Genomic DNA, 12,028 nt, shown 5'->3' with positions numbered 1-12,028 from the left:
CAGCCCTATTTATACAGCCTTTCTCTGATTTGTTGTGTTTCTTGTCCTTATTAAGTTTCGACCTGTGCCAAGGAGGCCTCGTGTGTCTCTTATTTCTTCTTGTAAAGTTTGCAGTGTGTCAGCTTTGACCTCGAGGTCTTTGATCCATTTGGAGTTAATTCTAGTGCAGGGTGACAAAGAAGGAATCAACTTTAGTTTTCGGCAGGTGCTTAACCAGTTCTGCCAGCACCACTTGTTGAAGAGGCTGTCTTTCTTCCATTCTATTTTTTTTTGTCACCCTTTGGAAAGGGTGACATATAAGGTTACTCTCATAGTAAAGGTGAGAGAAGAAAATCGTAATGACCAGAGTATGGAACAAGAAGAATTTTAATAGAGTGTGAGTATTCAAACCTAACAGCTCCTTCGGAAACATCTCCCCAGGCTAATTCGTAAGCAGTGTACGTTTTGGCATGTGTCCACATATTCACTGAAGAACTGGGACACACACCAGGGCCCACACTCGTGAGATTCCAATCTTCAGTGGTATCCAGTGTCCTGGGTGCTGCTCTGTGAAATGGTGATGGGATTGGCATGGCCTAGAAAGATCAATGTGCCAATCATTTCTTACCACTTGTGGGTAAGAATGAGTTCTAGCAGAGGCCTTTTCCTCAACAACAGAGCTCTGTATGTGTGGTTTCCATCACTTGGTGAGTCTCATTCCAGCCTCAAGTCAGAGGCTTGGATGTTGGTGTAGCCTAACAAAGAGTAGAAACGCTGAGGGTAGGGAATTGTCCTTTGGTGAATTTTTGAAGATCAGACCACTGATTTTGGGAGTGGAAGAGCCAAGGGCACAAGTGGTAGTGACCTGCACCAGAGTCCAAAAATCTGGTGACAATGTGGAGGGGAGAGATCTCCTGTGATGTCAGAGGCTGCCCAAGGCACTGAGGGAGTCCAAGGAGGGGAGGGGAGTTTGACTAAGGCAAGTAGCTTGGGGAGACAGCAGGGTAGTTTTGTAGGTGAAGGAGTCCGGGTGTCCTGGGCTGGAGTTAAAGAAGGTGCGAGGTTGGCTAGGGCCACTCAAGTCATCATGTGCCCAGGCCCTTGTCAGACCCAGGGAGACATGCGCACGTGGAGCTCTCCTTAAGCCTTGCTTTCACTCCTCTTCCTGTGGAAGAGGCTGAAGCTGGATCTCTGCTTGGCAGGTGTCCTCCGGGGAAAGGTGTACTTCCGCAGCACCACATGGTAGACGTCCGTAGTCTTCAAGGCATAGAAAACATTGGCATCATCAGGAATCCTCAGCTCTGGTGGAAGAGGCACACAAACCTTCTTAGCTGTCCAACCTGGGGCTGAGACCACTATCAGTTTCCATCCCCTGAGAGACCAAGTGTGTTAAGGACAATCAATAGCTGAAATCTCTGTGACTCCTGCATGGGAAAGAACTGCTGAAAACTGCCTTGCTCAGAGGACAACTTTGGTCCTGCCAGGTCAGGGTGAAGGAGGCGCAAGCTGTTCACCTTCTGACCTCACTGCTGCCTTATCAGCATCTCAGACACAACAGAGTACAAACAAGCTCTCCTAAGGCTTGTCCTTCAAACATGGACTCTCAGGACCACAAAAGCCAAGGCCACAATCAGGCTTCTTGCAGTGAGTTCCAGGGTTGTCTAAGGCCATGTGCCCAAGTAGATAGCAAGTCCTGCCTTTGGCCTTTTTTTTTCTCCCCAGTCCTTGTGGGAGGAAAACCCCATGCTGTGGGAGGAAAACCCCAGGCGGCCAGCATAATGGGAATGGTCAGAGAGGTAGGAAGGAATTCAGAACACATCCTGCATGGAACTTGCAATCAATGCTGGTCAACTCCACAAAGAACTGGACAGATTCTGCACCTCATTGCAAAGACAACACAGCAACACTGCTATGGCACAGTAACCTTTCTGTTCCAGGTATACATGGATGTGTATACCTTGCCATCTATGACTCTGTCTCTTTTGCTACTTCATTCTCTGTCCCTGTCCCTGTCTCTCTGTCTCTGTCTCATCTGTCTAACCTTTTGGCTAGTTTTTCAACTGATATCTTTTATGAGTAAGTCAACTTTTAGCTCACTTATCTAACTCAGTGACTGGGTTCTACCCCTGACCTGTTTGTTTAAGATAAGTATTGTACCCCTTGAGGCACAACTCCTCTTGCTGTTTTTTTCGTGGTTAATAGGAAGAAAGAGGATCACAGACTTCAGTCCCAGGCTAGCCTCTAACCTAGATCCTGAGATCTCAGCCTCCTAATGATCTGGGTTTGTAGGCTGAGTCCTAGACACCTGGCTTCTAATTCATTGGGAAGAGAAACACATAGGTAGAGAAGATTGGGAACTTGCCCATAACTTCTCAATAGCTCTTTCAGGGCTTGCATTAGTCTATGATATAGGATAAGTGGTGTTTGGAGGTATATTTTCAATGTACTGGGGGCAATGCAAGGGTTTCAGGTATGCTCGGCCTTCACTTTTCAACTGAGTGACCCCCAAGTGTCAGGTATGTTCTGAAGCCATGTTTCCACATTGGAGGAAGACTAAGTCAGGTCTCGTGAACAGTTGGCCATTTTTCCCTAGGATGTGCATTCTCTCCAGTCCTCACTGATGGTCTCTATGCATTGGCTACTTCCTCCTCAGGCAGGGCAAGTATAGTCATGGCCATGAGAGCATTATCTGTGCAGCAACCAGGACTAGCGTGGGGCCTGGGGTCTAAGGCTGCCCTTATGCTGCTGTACCCTGCTGCTGGAGGGAGAGCGTCCTGTCTCTTGCCCTTGTCCTCCTCTTTCGCCTACTCCTCTTCCTCCTGCAGGGCCTGAGCACTGTCTTGCGACCTTCTGAAAGCTAGTGTTCTACCACTTCAGCCATAGCACCACTTCTGGCTTTATTTCTCTATGTATATGTTTCCACGGAATTGAACCCTGGTGTTCCTGTAGGCTAGACAAGCTCTCTGCCACTAGTCCAAACTCCTGGACCCCTGCCCACCTTCTTATTTGCCTGTCCAAGCTATTGGTTTAGGACTCACTCTGATCCTGTGTGATGATCTGCACCAGCTCTAAGTCTTCTGGCTTGTATCCACGCATCTGGAATTTCTTTATAGCTTTCACGATGACGTCTCGGGTCTTCTCCTGGTTGGTCACCTGGGTTGGATCTGGAAACAGGCCCTGACAACTGGGTCCCAGGGGTCCCTCCCTGAAGTCACTGGCCAGGGCTTCTTTGAAAGCATCTTAGTGTTAAGCAAGAGAAATGCCATGGGGTGTCATGGATGTGTTTCAACTCTTCCTTTCTGAAGAAGAGTCCATGCATTGAAGTTGGTTATTTAGTGTTCTTTGTAGAGTTTACCAACTCTTCCTGGATCTGCTTTGCAGCTTTTTGCCCCTGAGATTTAGTAGAATGTGTGCATATGATGAAAGGATATGCAACAAACTCCGGAAACCCCAGGAGAGGGAGGAGCCAGCCAAGTGCCCAGTGCCTGCTCCTAGTCAGGTCTGATGTGAGTTGGAGGATGCAGTGGTGGATGGCACCGTGTGGAGCCTTGATCAACTCCCCCAACACTGAGAGTCCAAGAGAGAGGAAGTTGTTGCCTCCCCAGATGACTGCTCGTAACACCCGTTCTCCTTCCTGTCGGTGAGAGGACTGAACCAGATGCAGACACCAGACCCAGCATGAGGAAGGAGGGGCTCTGAATGTCATCTGCCCAGTTGAGTAGCTAGAAGAGCAGACATCTCTCTCTCCTGTGAGGAGTTTACTTGTGAGCAGATCTTTTAGCTCCATCATCTGCAGCACCCTGCCTTAGACATTCCTCATCTTCCCAGAACATAGGATCTCTATGTCTCGCTGTCCTCCAACCCAGATGTGATTGTCAGAAGAGCCTACTAAGTAATGTGTGAGGATCATCTCTGAGACAGTAAACAGTCTCAACTGGCAATCCCATTCATTCAATACTAATTTTCTTATCCAAACACCAGCTTTTAGGTTGTTTCCTTGGGAAGGTGAAGTATCTAAATTATGCCCTCCTGAGCCTAGGACTTCACCTATCTATGTCCTCATTCTTCCTCTCGGGCTTCCCTACTGACCCTGTGTGAGAATCTATTCTTGCCTGGAGACTGGGCATAATTTTTCCTCCCTCTTCTTCAGTTCCAGTTATGAGCACTTCGCTCTGAGTTTCCACCATGTGGTCCTTCACCCCTCACTAGAAGGCTAGCGTCAGGGGCAGAGAGAAGGCCCATGAGAATCACCATCCTGTGTGTTTGGGCAGGCAGAGGAGCAGAAGGACATCCTGCTGCCCAACTCACCTCAATGCTTTTGCATAGACGTCTGTTTTCCACAGGCAGCATCACCCTGATGACACACGAGTCTCCCAGCCTGTGATGGGGAGGCATGGACGAGCTGTCACTGCTCTGCCCTGGGTCGCCGCTGTGAGTGTTGCCTGGGCTGGTGTCCAGTGTGCTGGTGTCTGTGCTGGAAGAGTCCAAACTGGTCACCAGAGTGCCTGGAGTGGACCGGGAGCAAGATCCCTGAACCTGTGGATGACAGCAGAAGTCCAGGTCTCCAACCAGGTCTAGGGATTTTCTCTCAGGCACTGGAAAGCAGGACTATGGGCAAGACAGGAAGTCTCCTTTTTCGGGTCTCCTGAGGATGTTTGTGAGATGCTCGTGATGAGCTCTGGGTAGGAGCTGGAGGAGGGAGCTGACTGCACATTGCTCTCTGACTGCACTGCAGTGGTGTTTGTGCTGCTCATCTCAGGACCTCCCTTGTCCTGCTCCATCCACTTGGACTGGGCGCTTCCACTCGTACTAATTGCAGCACTGTGGGTCTGGCGGCTTTAGAGAAGGGTCAGCTTACTGAAGGAACTTCTCTCAGGACACACACATGACCCCGGACCCCAAACACTGGGAACCTGAATCTCCACTCCATGATCTGGGTCAGTCAACATTTTTCCATTCCCTGCTGTGATGGATGAATCACAGAGCCAGAGCTCAGTGTAAGCAGAGGGGCAGACACCCCAGAGAACTGAGTGCCAGACCTGGCTTCTCAATGGAAATGTCTCATCCACACCCTATCTCATTCCCACACCATCCCATCATCTTCCCTGGCTCTTGCCCTTCAGTGGCCAGGTCCTTACTTCTTCCAGGCCTTCCAGATGCTGAAGCGCTTCTTGGTTGGAGGGCTTGCAATGTCATTCTGTCCCTGGGGCTCCAGTGTACATGACCGGTCATAGCTAGGCAAGGGCTGTGAGGTGAGCTGACCAAATTGAAGCTTGGGACCTCCCAGAGTCTGCTTGGAATTCTGAGCCTGCCACCCACCTGGTCACTGCCCCTAGGGAGTGTAAGTCCTTAAGCCCAGACATGTGACACTCAGGCTGGCACCACATCCCAGCGACAGGCCACTCTCCCTGTCCCAGTGCCTCCCAACTCACCTGGCCTCCTCGCTGAGCCGCTCCAGGCCCCTGAACCAGCCTAGAAACTTCTCCTCTGGGGTGATGTGTTCATAGCTGCAGCTTGCCTGTAGCTGCTTCAGTTGCTCCATGATTGCATATTCCTGGCCAGGGAGAGCATGAGGTGAGTGGAGGGCTGTGCTGTGATGCCCAGGGGAAGAGCATTCACCAGGCTTTGCTCTGGGAAGCCTCAGTGCATCAGGGTGCTGTGGCTCTCACAACTGTGTCCACACTCATTCACAGGAAGCTCTCTCCCACTTTACATTCCCGCCCTGTTGTAGGGAAAGATCTGCACTCTGAACCAAATTTCCCTACCGGTCATGGTGACTGAAGCTGACTCTGCTGCTGGTCCCCATCCAGCCAGGAGGGCACCTGAAACTCACCTTTCTCAATTTCTCAAAATGGATGACTCCCTCCTAGAAGGCAGAGAACAATGTGAGGAGAACCCCACCCTTCCTCCCTTCAGTCCTCCCTGTCAGGGGCTGGTCCTCTTCCATGGGACAGAGGGCATCTACATGTGCCTGTGAACCAAGTCCTAGATGGGACCTGGACACATCTCCAAAGAGGTTCTGGGATCATCTTGTCCAAACCTTCTGAGGACATGGGGAGACTGAGGCCTCTGTTGAGGTAGACTCATTGCTGCCTGTTTGGCCTGTCCTTTGTTTTCCACTGGTCCCAGCTGTGCACTGATGCCCAGAGGGACTTGAGTCCCAGCAGTGCTATGTGCTCTAGGTCCCTATCCCAGCAGCTCTGGATGTCCCTTAGTAAGATGGATGCAATGAAATCTTAAGAAACTCTGCACTCTGCCAGAGCTGAGCACACAGCAGGAGACTTTCTGTCCCAAACCCAGCCGCTCATGGTGTCCAGACTACTCACATCCAGGAAGTCCCTGTAGGCCGTGTCAATCATTCAAAAGTCTCCCAGGAAAGTTTCCAGGTAGGGCACGGTGCCCTTGATCTGAACCTGTGGCAATGGATGGGTTGATGTGCCATGGCCTAAGACCCCATTGCAGGCTTCCCCAGACAGCCTCCATCAGAGTCACCTGAGGATCTTCTGGACAAGTCTTTTAGAGCCCCTTCATGTCACTTGGGATAATAATATGAGGGTGGCATTGACACAGCCCCAAGTTAGGCAGCCCGTGAAAGCTACCTGCCACACAGGCTCTGCCATGCTCTGGCTACTCCTCCTCCTTTTTCTCTGGTAGTTACTCAGGACAAGAGGTTATCAGAATCAAATCCCATGTCTATGGAGTTATTTCAGGCAGGGGAACAAGAGGTAAGATGAGCATGCAGACCTCTCTTCTCTTCTCTTACAGGCACTCTTGGTGCGTTCAGGACACAGTCACTCACCATGTCCTCAGCCTGCCTCTGGCCTCTCTTGGCCTTCTTCTCCTTGGGGGCAAAGTCACCAGGCTCCTGTCACAATGGAGAGCAGAACTCCTGAGACATGTGTCCTCTCAACCTTTGTCCCTTACCTGAGCATCGATGGTGCCAAAGCTCCTGCCAGCTGCTGCTTTGTTCTAGTTCAGTCTCTACCCCAGCAGGTCTGTGATATGCCATGGCGTGACCTGGCCTCTCTGCCTGCTTCCTCATCTGCAAATTGTGCAAGTAAACAACTTTCCTCTGGGCGCTATGGGATCCAGTGTTTTCTCCCACTTTTGGAGCTGCCCTGAATCTTTCTGCCAATACCTTCTCTGGACTCCTGGATATTTATTTCTCCTCATTGTCTTCTAGGACATAGACCCTCCAAATTCCTTCAGTCTTCATAGGTGAGAGGAGAGGACCGAGGAATAGAAAGGGATGATGGCCTGTCCACTTCACTGTAGGCCAGCCTAGAATAGACACTCTAACTCTGTGAGCAGGGTCCAGTCAGTGAGTGCTTCCATAATTGTTATGGGCCTGAGGGTAGATTAGTCCAGGAGGGAGAGGATTATGGACTTTCAGTTAACTTCCTAATGAAAAAGTTCTGGATTTCCCCACCTAGGGAGGGCTCTTAATAATTAGAAACCTTCCATGCCCCAAAGCTCTTCCCTATCTGTCTGTGCCCCGGCAGAAAACTTTCTCTGTGCATCTGGGGTGGGGAGTTCCCTGGACATACTGTGGCAGATCAGTGTGTCACGGCATTGAGGAGTGCAATCTGTAGCCCTTCCCACTGAACCTTCTGGATTCGTGTGTGAAGGAGCTCAGTATAATGGAATGTAGAGGTACATACATCTTTTTCTTTCTTGAATTGTGTGGATGACTGTAGCATCTGAGCTACCAGTTCACTTGGGGGATTTCATGGTTGAGTCTCAAGGTTATAGCTCGCAGTCATGTCCAGCTGAGATTTCAGGGCTGAGTGAGAAATGCCTGGCCTCTGTTGTCAGAAAAATCCCCAGTCTAGTCCCTGTCTCTGTTTTTGTATGGCGGTGAGCAGCATCTGCTCTAGGGAGAACAGAGAGACCCAGTTTCTTCAGGTAGACATCCTGGCTCTGAATGTTAAGATCCAAACCAAGTGTGTGCTACATCTGTTTGGCTCCAAGGACAGCTGTGAAATATCCCATGGCAGAGCAACTCACTCCTAAGCAGTGCAGCTGACAAAGTAGTGCTTTGAGAAAACAGCACCTTCAGGAGATAAGCATCAGTAGCTTCTGAGTTACATACCAGGTACTCAAGAGCCTGAGATCTGAGGATCCCAGCTCAAACCAAACTAGGCTAGGAAGTCACTGAGTCTGTGAATTTGAACCAACTCCAAAAAGTGGAGTGGGCCTGTGACTGAAAATGAAGAACACTGAGTATTAAAGAAGGTGGACAACAGCCAAGCCCTGAGTTCAAGCTCCAGAATGGGTCAAAACAAAATTACAATCATTTCGGCTTGTAGCTAGATCCCACTTTTGCCTTCTTAGCCCTGTTCTTTCTGACCCCTTTCTCTCTACCTGAAACAGTAGCACTTTGGTCCGGAAGTAAGAGCATGCAGGAGAAACGATCTCTGACAGTTTCTGACATATCTGCATGCTGCCTCTGTAGGAGGGACAGAGAGAGGTGACTAATGGGAGAGTGAGAGAGAAGGGAGACAGGCTTTTAGAGCCAGGCCTGCAAATTGCCTGAAGAAGAGGTTTTCAAATGATTGCATGAAGCTCCAAAGGACCCAGCGGCTGGGAGGAATTTCTTCTTCCTGTCCCAATGGAGTCCAGCCCAGTTCTATTAGACAACTGTGCTTGGATTTCAATTGGACAGAAATGTAGAATGACCACAGAAACCCTGGACAGCTCCTCTGGGTCTCTGTCCAGCTTCAGTGAGACATTGAACTGAACATTTGCCGGTGCATGAACAGGCATAATGCAGGCACTGTCCCTGTTTTCCTGGCTAGCAGCCGGGTCATACAGGCTTGGCTCTGGGGCTGAAGGAGGTGAAGCTGGCCAGTCCCTGTGTGTGCACAGCTTCTGTGGAGAGAGGGACCCACCTGGAGACCACTTGCCATGTGCTGTCCAGGCGCTGGATGGCGCTGCTGTGCAGAGCAGAGAGGATGGCATGGAGGGAGGAGAAGTTCCTGAGGACTCTGCATTCCTGCATGGGAAGGTTGTGTGAGCCTTGCATGCTACTGCTGCCACCTGATGCCTTGCTGGCTGGGCTAAGCCAGGGCCAGTACAAGGATTCTGGGGAGCTGCTTACAGGGCTTCAGAGGGGAAAGAGGGATGACCAGGCTTTGGTGAAGTTGCCCCTGAGTCCTGAGTGTGAGGAAGGAGTGAGCACCATTGCATGTGTGGTATGTGGGAGTCCAGACAAGATGGCCCAAGGACAAAGGGCCTGGAGTCCACACAGGGCTCTGAGCACATTGGCACACCTCAGAGTATAAGAAGCTGAAGGGAGAGTCCCCAGACAGCGGCAGTGTCTTACCATGGCCACCGAGATCCAATGCTCCAGCACCATTGCCCTGGAGCAGGGCTGCATGCTGTGGTCCCCTAAGCAGGTGGTGAGCACGCAGGAGAACACCTGGTCAAACTGTGTGAAGGTGGCCCGGATGGTGGGGGCCAAGTTCTCCATGTCGTGTCTGTCCTTCTGGGAAATGGCAGAATGCAGGCAGTGGTGGGGCACCACCTTCAGGAACAGCTCCTGCCAAAGGAAGGAGTGTCTCATTGCCTGGCACACAGCTCAGTGCCCAGCCCCAGATTGGGTCCCGTAGTTGGGTTGAGAACTCTGGCTGTGTAGGGGTCTCTGAGGTTTGGGCATGGGTTTGTAGGGATGACAGGCTGCTCCCCAACCCTGAGTGTCCCTCCCTCATGTCAGGGTCTGCTGTGCAATGTAAATCTTCCTCCCTGTCCTAGGCCGAATTTCTGCCCTCCCCAAGTCACCCCATGCCTGTCCGTTGGTTCAAATCCACAGATGCTGCCTCTATAGTGCTTTTTGTTTTTTGCACTAGGCTCAGAGACACACAGCAGAAGCCTCATAATTGCTTGGGCTCATGTGGTCCCTGCCAAATTTGGAGGAGCTGCAATTCTGGCTACACCTCTCCACTCATAGCTCCTGGGACACACAGAGGTCTCATGTGCATTTCAGTGTTTGCACTTGACACTGACAAAAGGTAGGGTGAGCCAAGGTGAAGCTCAGGCTGGATGAAAGCTTGGGCTCTAGGGGAAGGAGGAGGATGAGAAGGCAGCCAAATACAGAAGGAAGCCTGTTCCACCCTGCCCTGCCCAAGGACTCACCGAGTCCATCCTGGTGAGCTGCTCAGCCACCAACAGGGGAGGGAAATCTAAGACTTCCTTCTTCTCCTTGTTCAGTCCCTCCCCTGTGCTCCCTGAAGGACAGGAAGATCCTGTGAGGAAAGCATGCCAGGTCCTGTTTTGATTCTCTAGAAATTAAGGGAGCCCACCCAAGGTGTGGACCACTTGCCATGGCTCCCTTGGGAGTCTGCAGTGAGGCTAAGCTGGGAACTGGCTCCCAGTCAGCAGAGCAAAGGAGGCTGGTACTGCATGTGACACAGTCTCAGAGTCCCGGGAAGACATGGCTGCCACCCACACCTGGTGCTGCTGCTCCCATCTCATGGTACAGTAGAGTCAAGGCTGACTTTGGCTATTGCTGTAACCCTGATAATGTTTCTGCATCTAGGCTGCACGCCAGAGCTTGGAGCTCAATGCTGCCCTCTTCTTAAACTTAGACAAACACTGGGCTAATGCTAGAGCTGCAGGAGAAGACAAGGCCCTCTTCATGGAGGATTTGTCCCGAGTCTTTGAAAAGAGAACAAAGAATCTCTTCCCCTTGACTTCCCTAATTCCATCCCTCTACACATCCTCATTTTCAACTTCTCTGCACAGTCTCTATGTTCCAGTGTCTTTCTTCTTCCTGGCACAAGGGCAATATAAGAGCCTCCTCCACCCTATGATGGCCCACAGTCTTCCCCCCTCTTTCCTCTGTCTTCCCACCCCTGTTTCCACACCGTCAGGCTGTGTCTGTCTGGGCTCTTGGGCCTCCATCTGAGCCAGGAGCAGTTGTGCACGGCTCTCCACGAGTGTTCCAGGCATGTGCTTTTTCAGGTGAGCTAGCAGCTGCTTGAGGCAGGCAAAGTGTGCAGGCTGGCAGAAGTCCTCCCAGTACTCATCCAGCCACATGTCCAGGATAGAAGAGAGGGCACTAGGGGAAGATGGTGGGCAGCAGAGTCAGCAACCTGGCCAGCCCCTTCCCGAGTTACCCACAACAGTCTTGTGAAACATGGACATCGGCGTCTGTCTGTCCATCCCCACCATCCCCAAACCAAAGCATCTTTGTTGGTGGAGGCAGTGACAGGCCTCAGAAACCATGCAGGGATTGAAGAGAATGTCTAGGGTGTGGGTCCCCAATCATCGGAAGAGCAACTCTCTCCTCCCCAGGAAGCTCCCCATACTCCTGCTGCTCTCCCCCCCCTCCACACTTCATGGAGTCTCCATGGGGCCTCTTGCATGCCTGGCATGAACAGGCTGTAGTGCACATCCACTGGTGGCTCTGCTGCCTAGGTCCCCAGGAGCCACATGTGGGCTATCTCTCCACCTCACTGTTCTCCTGGTGACCCAGCCAGGCCTTGTACTCTTGAAAGCTTTCCTAGAGGCAGCAGAGGACCTAAAACAGTACATCATTGCTCTAATCTTGTTTGCAGTCCATAGTGAGGGTGGCAAGGCTGGGCATCAGGTGCTGTGGAGAGGATGGGTTGGCACAGGGCTCAGGTCTGAGTTGAATCTTCCACCAGTGAACCCAACAGCACTCCCGGTCATGGGTCAGCCACCTCCTGCATACATATGCCACACGTCAACCGTCTGGAGAGAACATCAAGATCTCTGGGATCCTGAGCTTGCCCATCAAGCTACACTCAAATCTGGCTTCACTGTGCACACAGATGCCCTCCTTTGTGACCAAAGTCCACTCACTTTCTGAGTTTGTCCTGTGGCATGCCATCCTGGTTGGAGAAAGGCAGGATTTCATCCTGTGTAGAGGAGTCCTTGAAGGCCTCACCTCTACTGAACCTGTGGAGGAATTACACAGTTACTGGCTGTTTCTCCCTGCTTGGACCAGTCCGGCATATTTGTATGTACAAACATGTACATACCCTGTAGGGGCTTCAACCTCTATGCAATGGAAAGGGACAAGCAT

General features: G+C 51.2%; 2 protein-coding genes and 1 long non-coding RNA gene across 4 annotated transcripts; all 3 read right to left on the bottom strand.

Annotated features, from left to right (window-relative positions):
- Positions 1-348: 348 nt before the first annotated feature.
- LOC150049903 (ral guanine nucleotide dissociation stimulator-like) lies at positions 349-4,447 on the bottom strand. The gene is made up of 3 exons (XM_090353423.1): positions 4,288-4,447; positions 3,018-3,132; positions 349-1,280 (listed from the first exon to the last, which is right to left on the bottom strand). Exons 1-3 carry the CDS (start codon positions 4,372-4,374, stop codon positions 1,120-1,122), a joined length of 363 nt encoding a protein of 120 aa, XP_090209549.1. The 5' UTR covers positions 4,375-4,447; the 3' UTR covers positions 349-1,119.
- A 975-nt stretch (positions 4,448-5,422) lies between these two features.
- Positions 5,423-8,425, bottom strand: LOC150049902 (uncharacterized). 2 transcript variants are annotated; one of them, XR_016538903.1, is made up of 4 exons: positions 8,344-8,425; positions 6,779-6,844; positions 6,306-6,392; positions 5,423-5,845 (listed from the first exon to the last, which is right to left on the bottom strand). It is a non-coding gene; the product is annotated as an uncharacterized LOC150049902 (long non-coding RNA). The 2 variants fall into 2 exon arrangements; XR_016538902.1 differs by lacking the exon at positions 8,344-8,425 and having other exon boundaries at positions 6,779-6,976.
- Positions 8,426-9,038: 613 nt separating this feature from the next.
- Positions 9,039-12,028, bottom strand: LOC150049901 (ral guanine nucleotide dissociation stimulator-like). Its single transcript, XM_090353611.1, has 6 exons — positions 11,985-12,028; positions 11,806-11,901; positions 10,845-11,038; positions 10,114-10,223; positions 9,401-9,520; positions 9,039-9,083 (listed from the first exon to the last, which is right to left on the bottom strand). The coding sequence occupies exons 1-6, from the start codon at positions 12,026-12,028 to the stop codon at positions 9,039-9,041; spliced, it is 609 nt and encodes a 202-aa protein (XP_090209737.1).

Source organism: Megascapheus bottae, chromosome 19, assembly GCF_031878675.1.
Source record: "Megascapheus bottae isolate mThoBot1 chromosome 19, mThoBot2.hap1, whole genome shotgun sequence".
NCBI lineage: Eukaryota > Metazoa > Chordata > Mammalia > Rodentia > Geomyidae > Megascapheus > Megascapheus bottae.
The sequence above is the reverse complement of the archived record's forward strand: the minus strand, read 5'-3'. Positions and strand labels throughout refer to the sequence as shown.

Coding starts and splice junctions, on each gene's coding strand:
- LOC150049903 (XM_090353423.1), bottom strand. CDS start 4,374: ATGCCTCCCCATCACAGGCTGGGAGACTCGTGTGTCATCAGGGTGATG. Junction 3,133..4,287: donor GTCTATGCAAAAGCATTGAG/GTGAGTTGGGCA, acceptor GATCCAACCCAG/GTGACCAACCAGGAGAAGAC. Junction 1,281..3,017: donor GATCATCACACAGGATCAGA/GTGAGTCCTAAA, acceptor CTCTTCCACCAG/AGCTGAGGATTCCTGATGAT.
- LOC150049901 (XM_090353611.1), bottom strand. CDS start 12,028: ATGCTTGTCCCTTTCCATTGCATAGAGGTTGAAGCCCCTACAGG. Junction 11,902..11,984: donor GAGGTTGAAGCCCCTACAGG/GTATGTACATGT, acceptor ATTCCTCCACAG/GTTCAGTAGAGGTGAGGCCT. Junction 11,039..11,805: donor CCACAGGACAAACTCAGAAA/GTGAGTGGACTT, acceptor ATCTTCCCCTAG/TGCCCTCTCTTCTATCCTGG.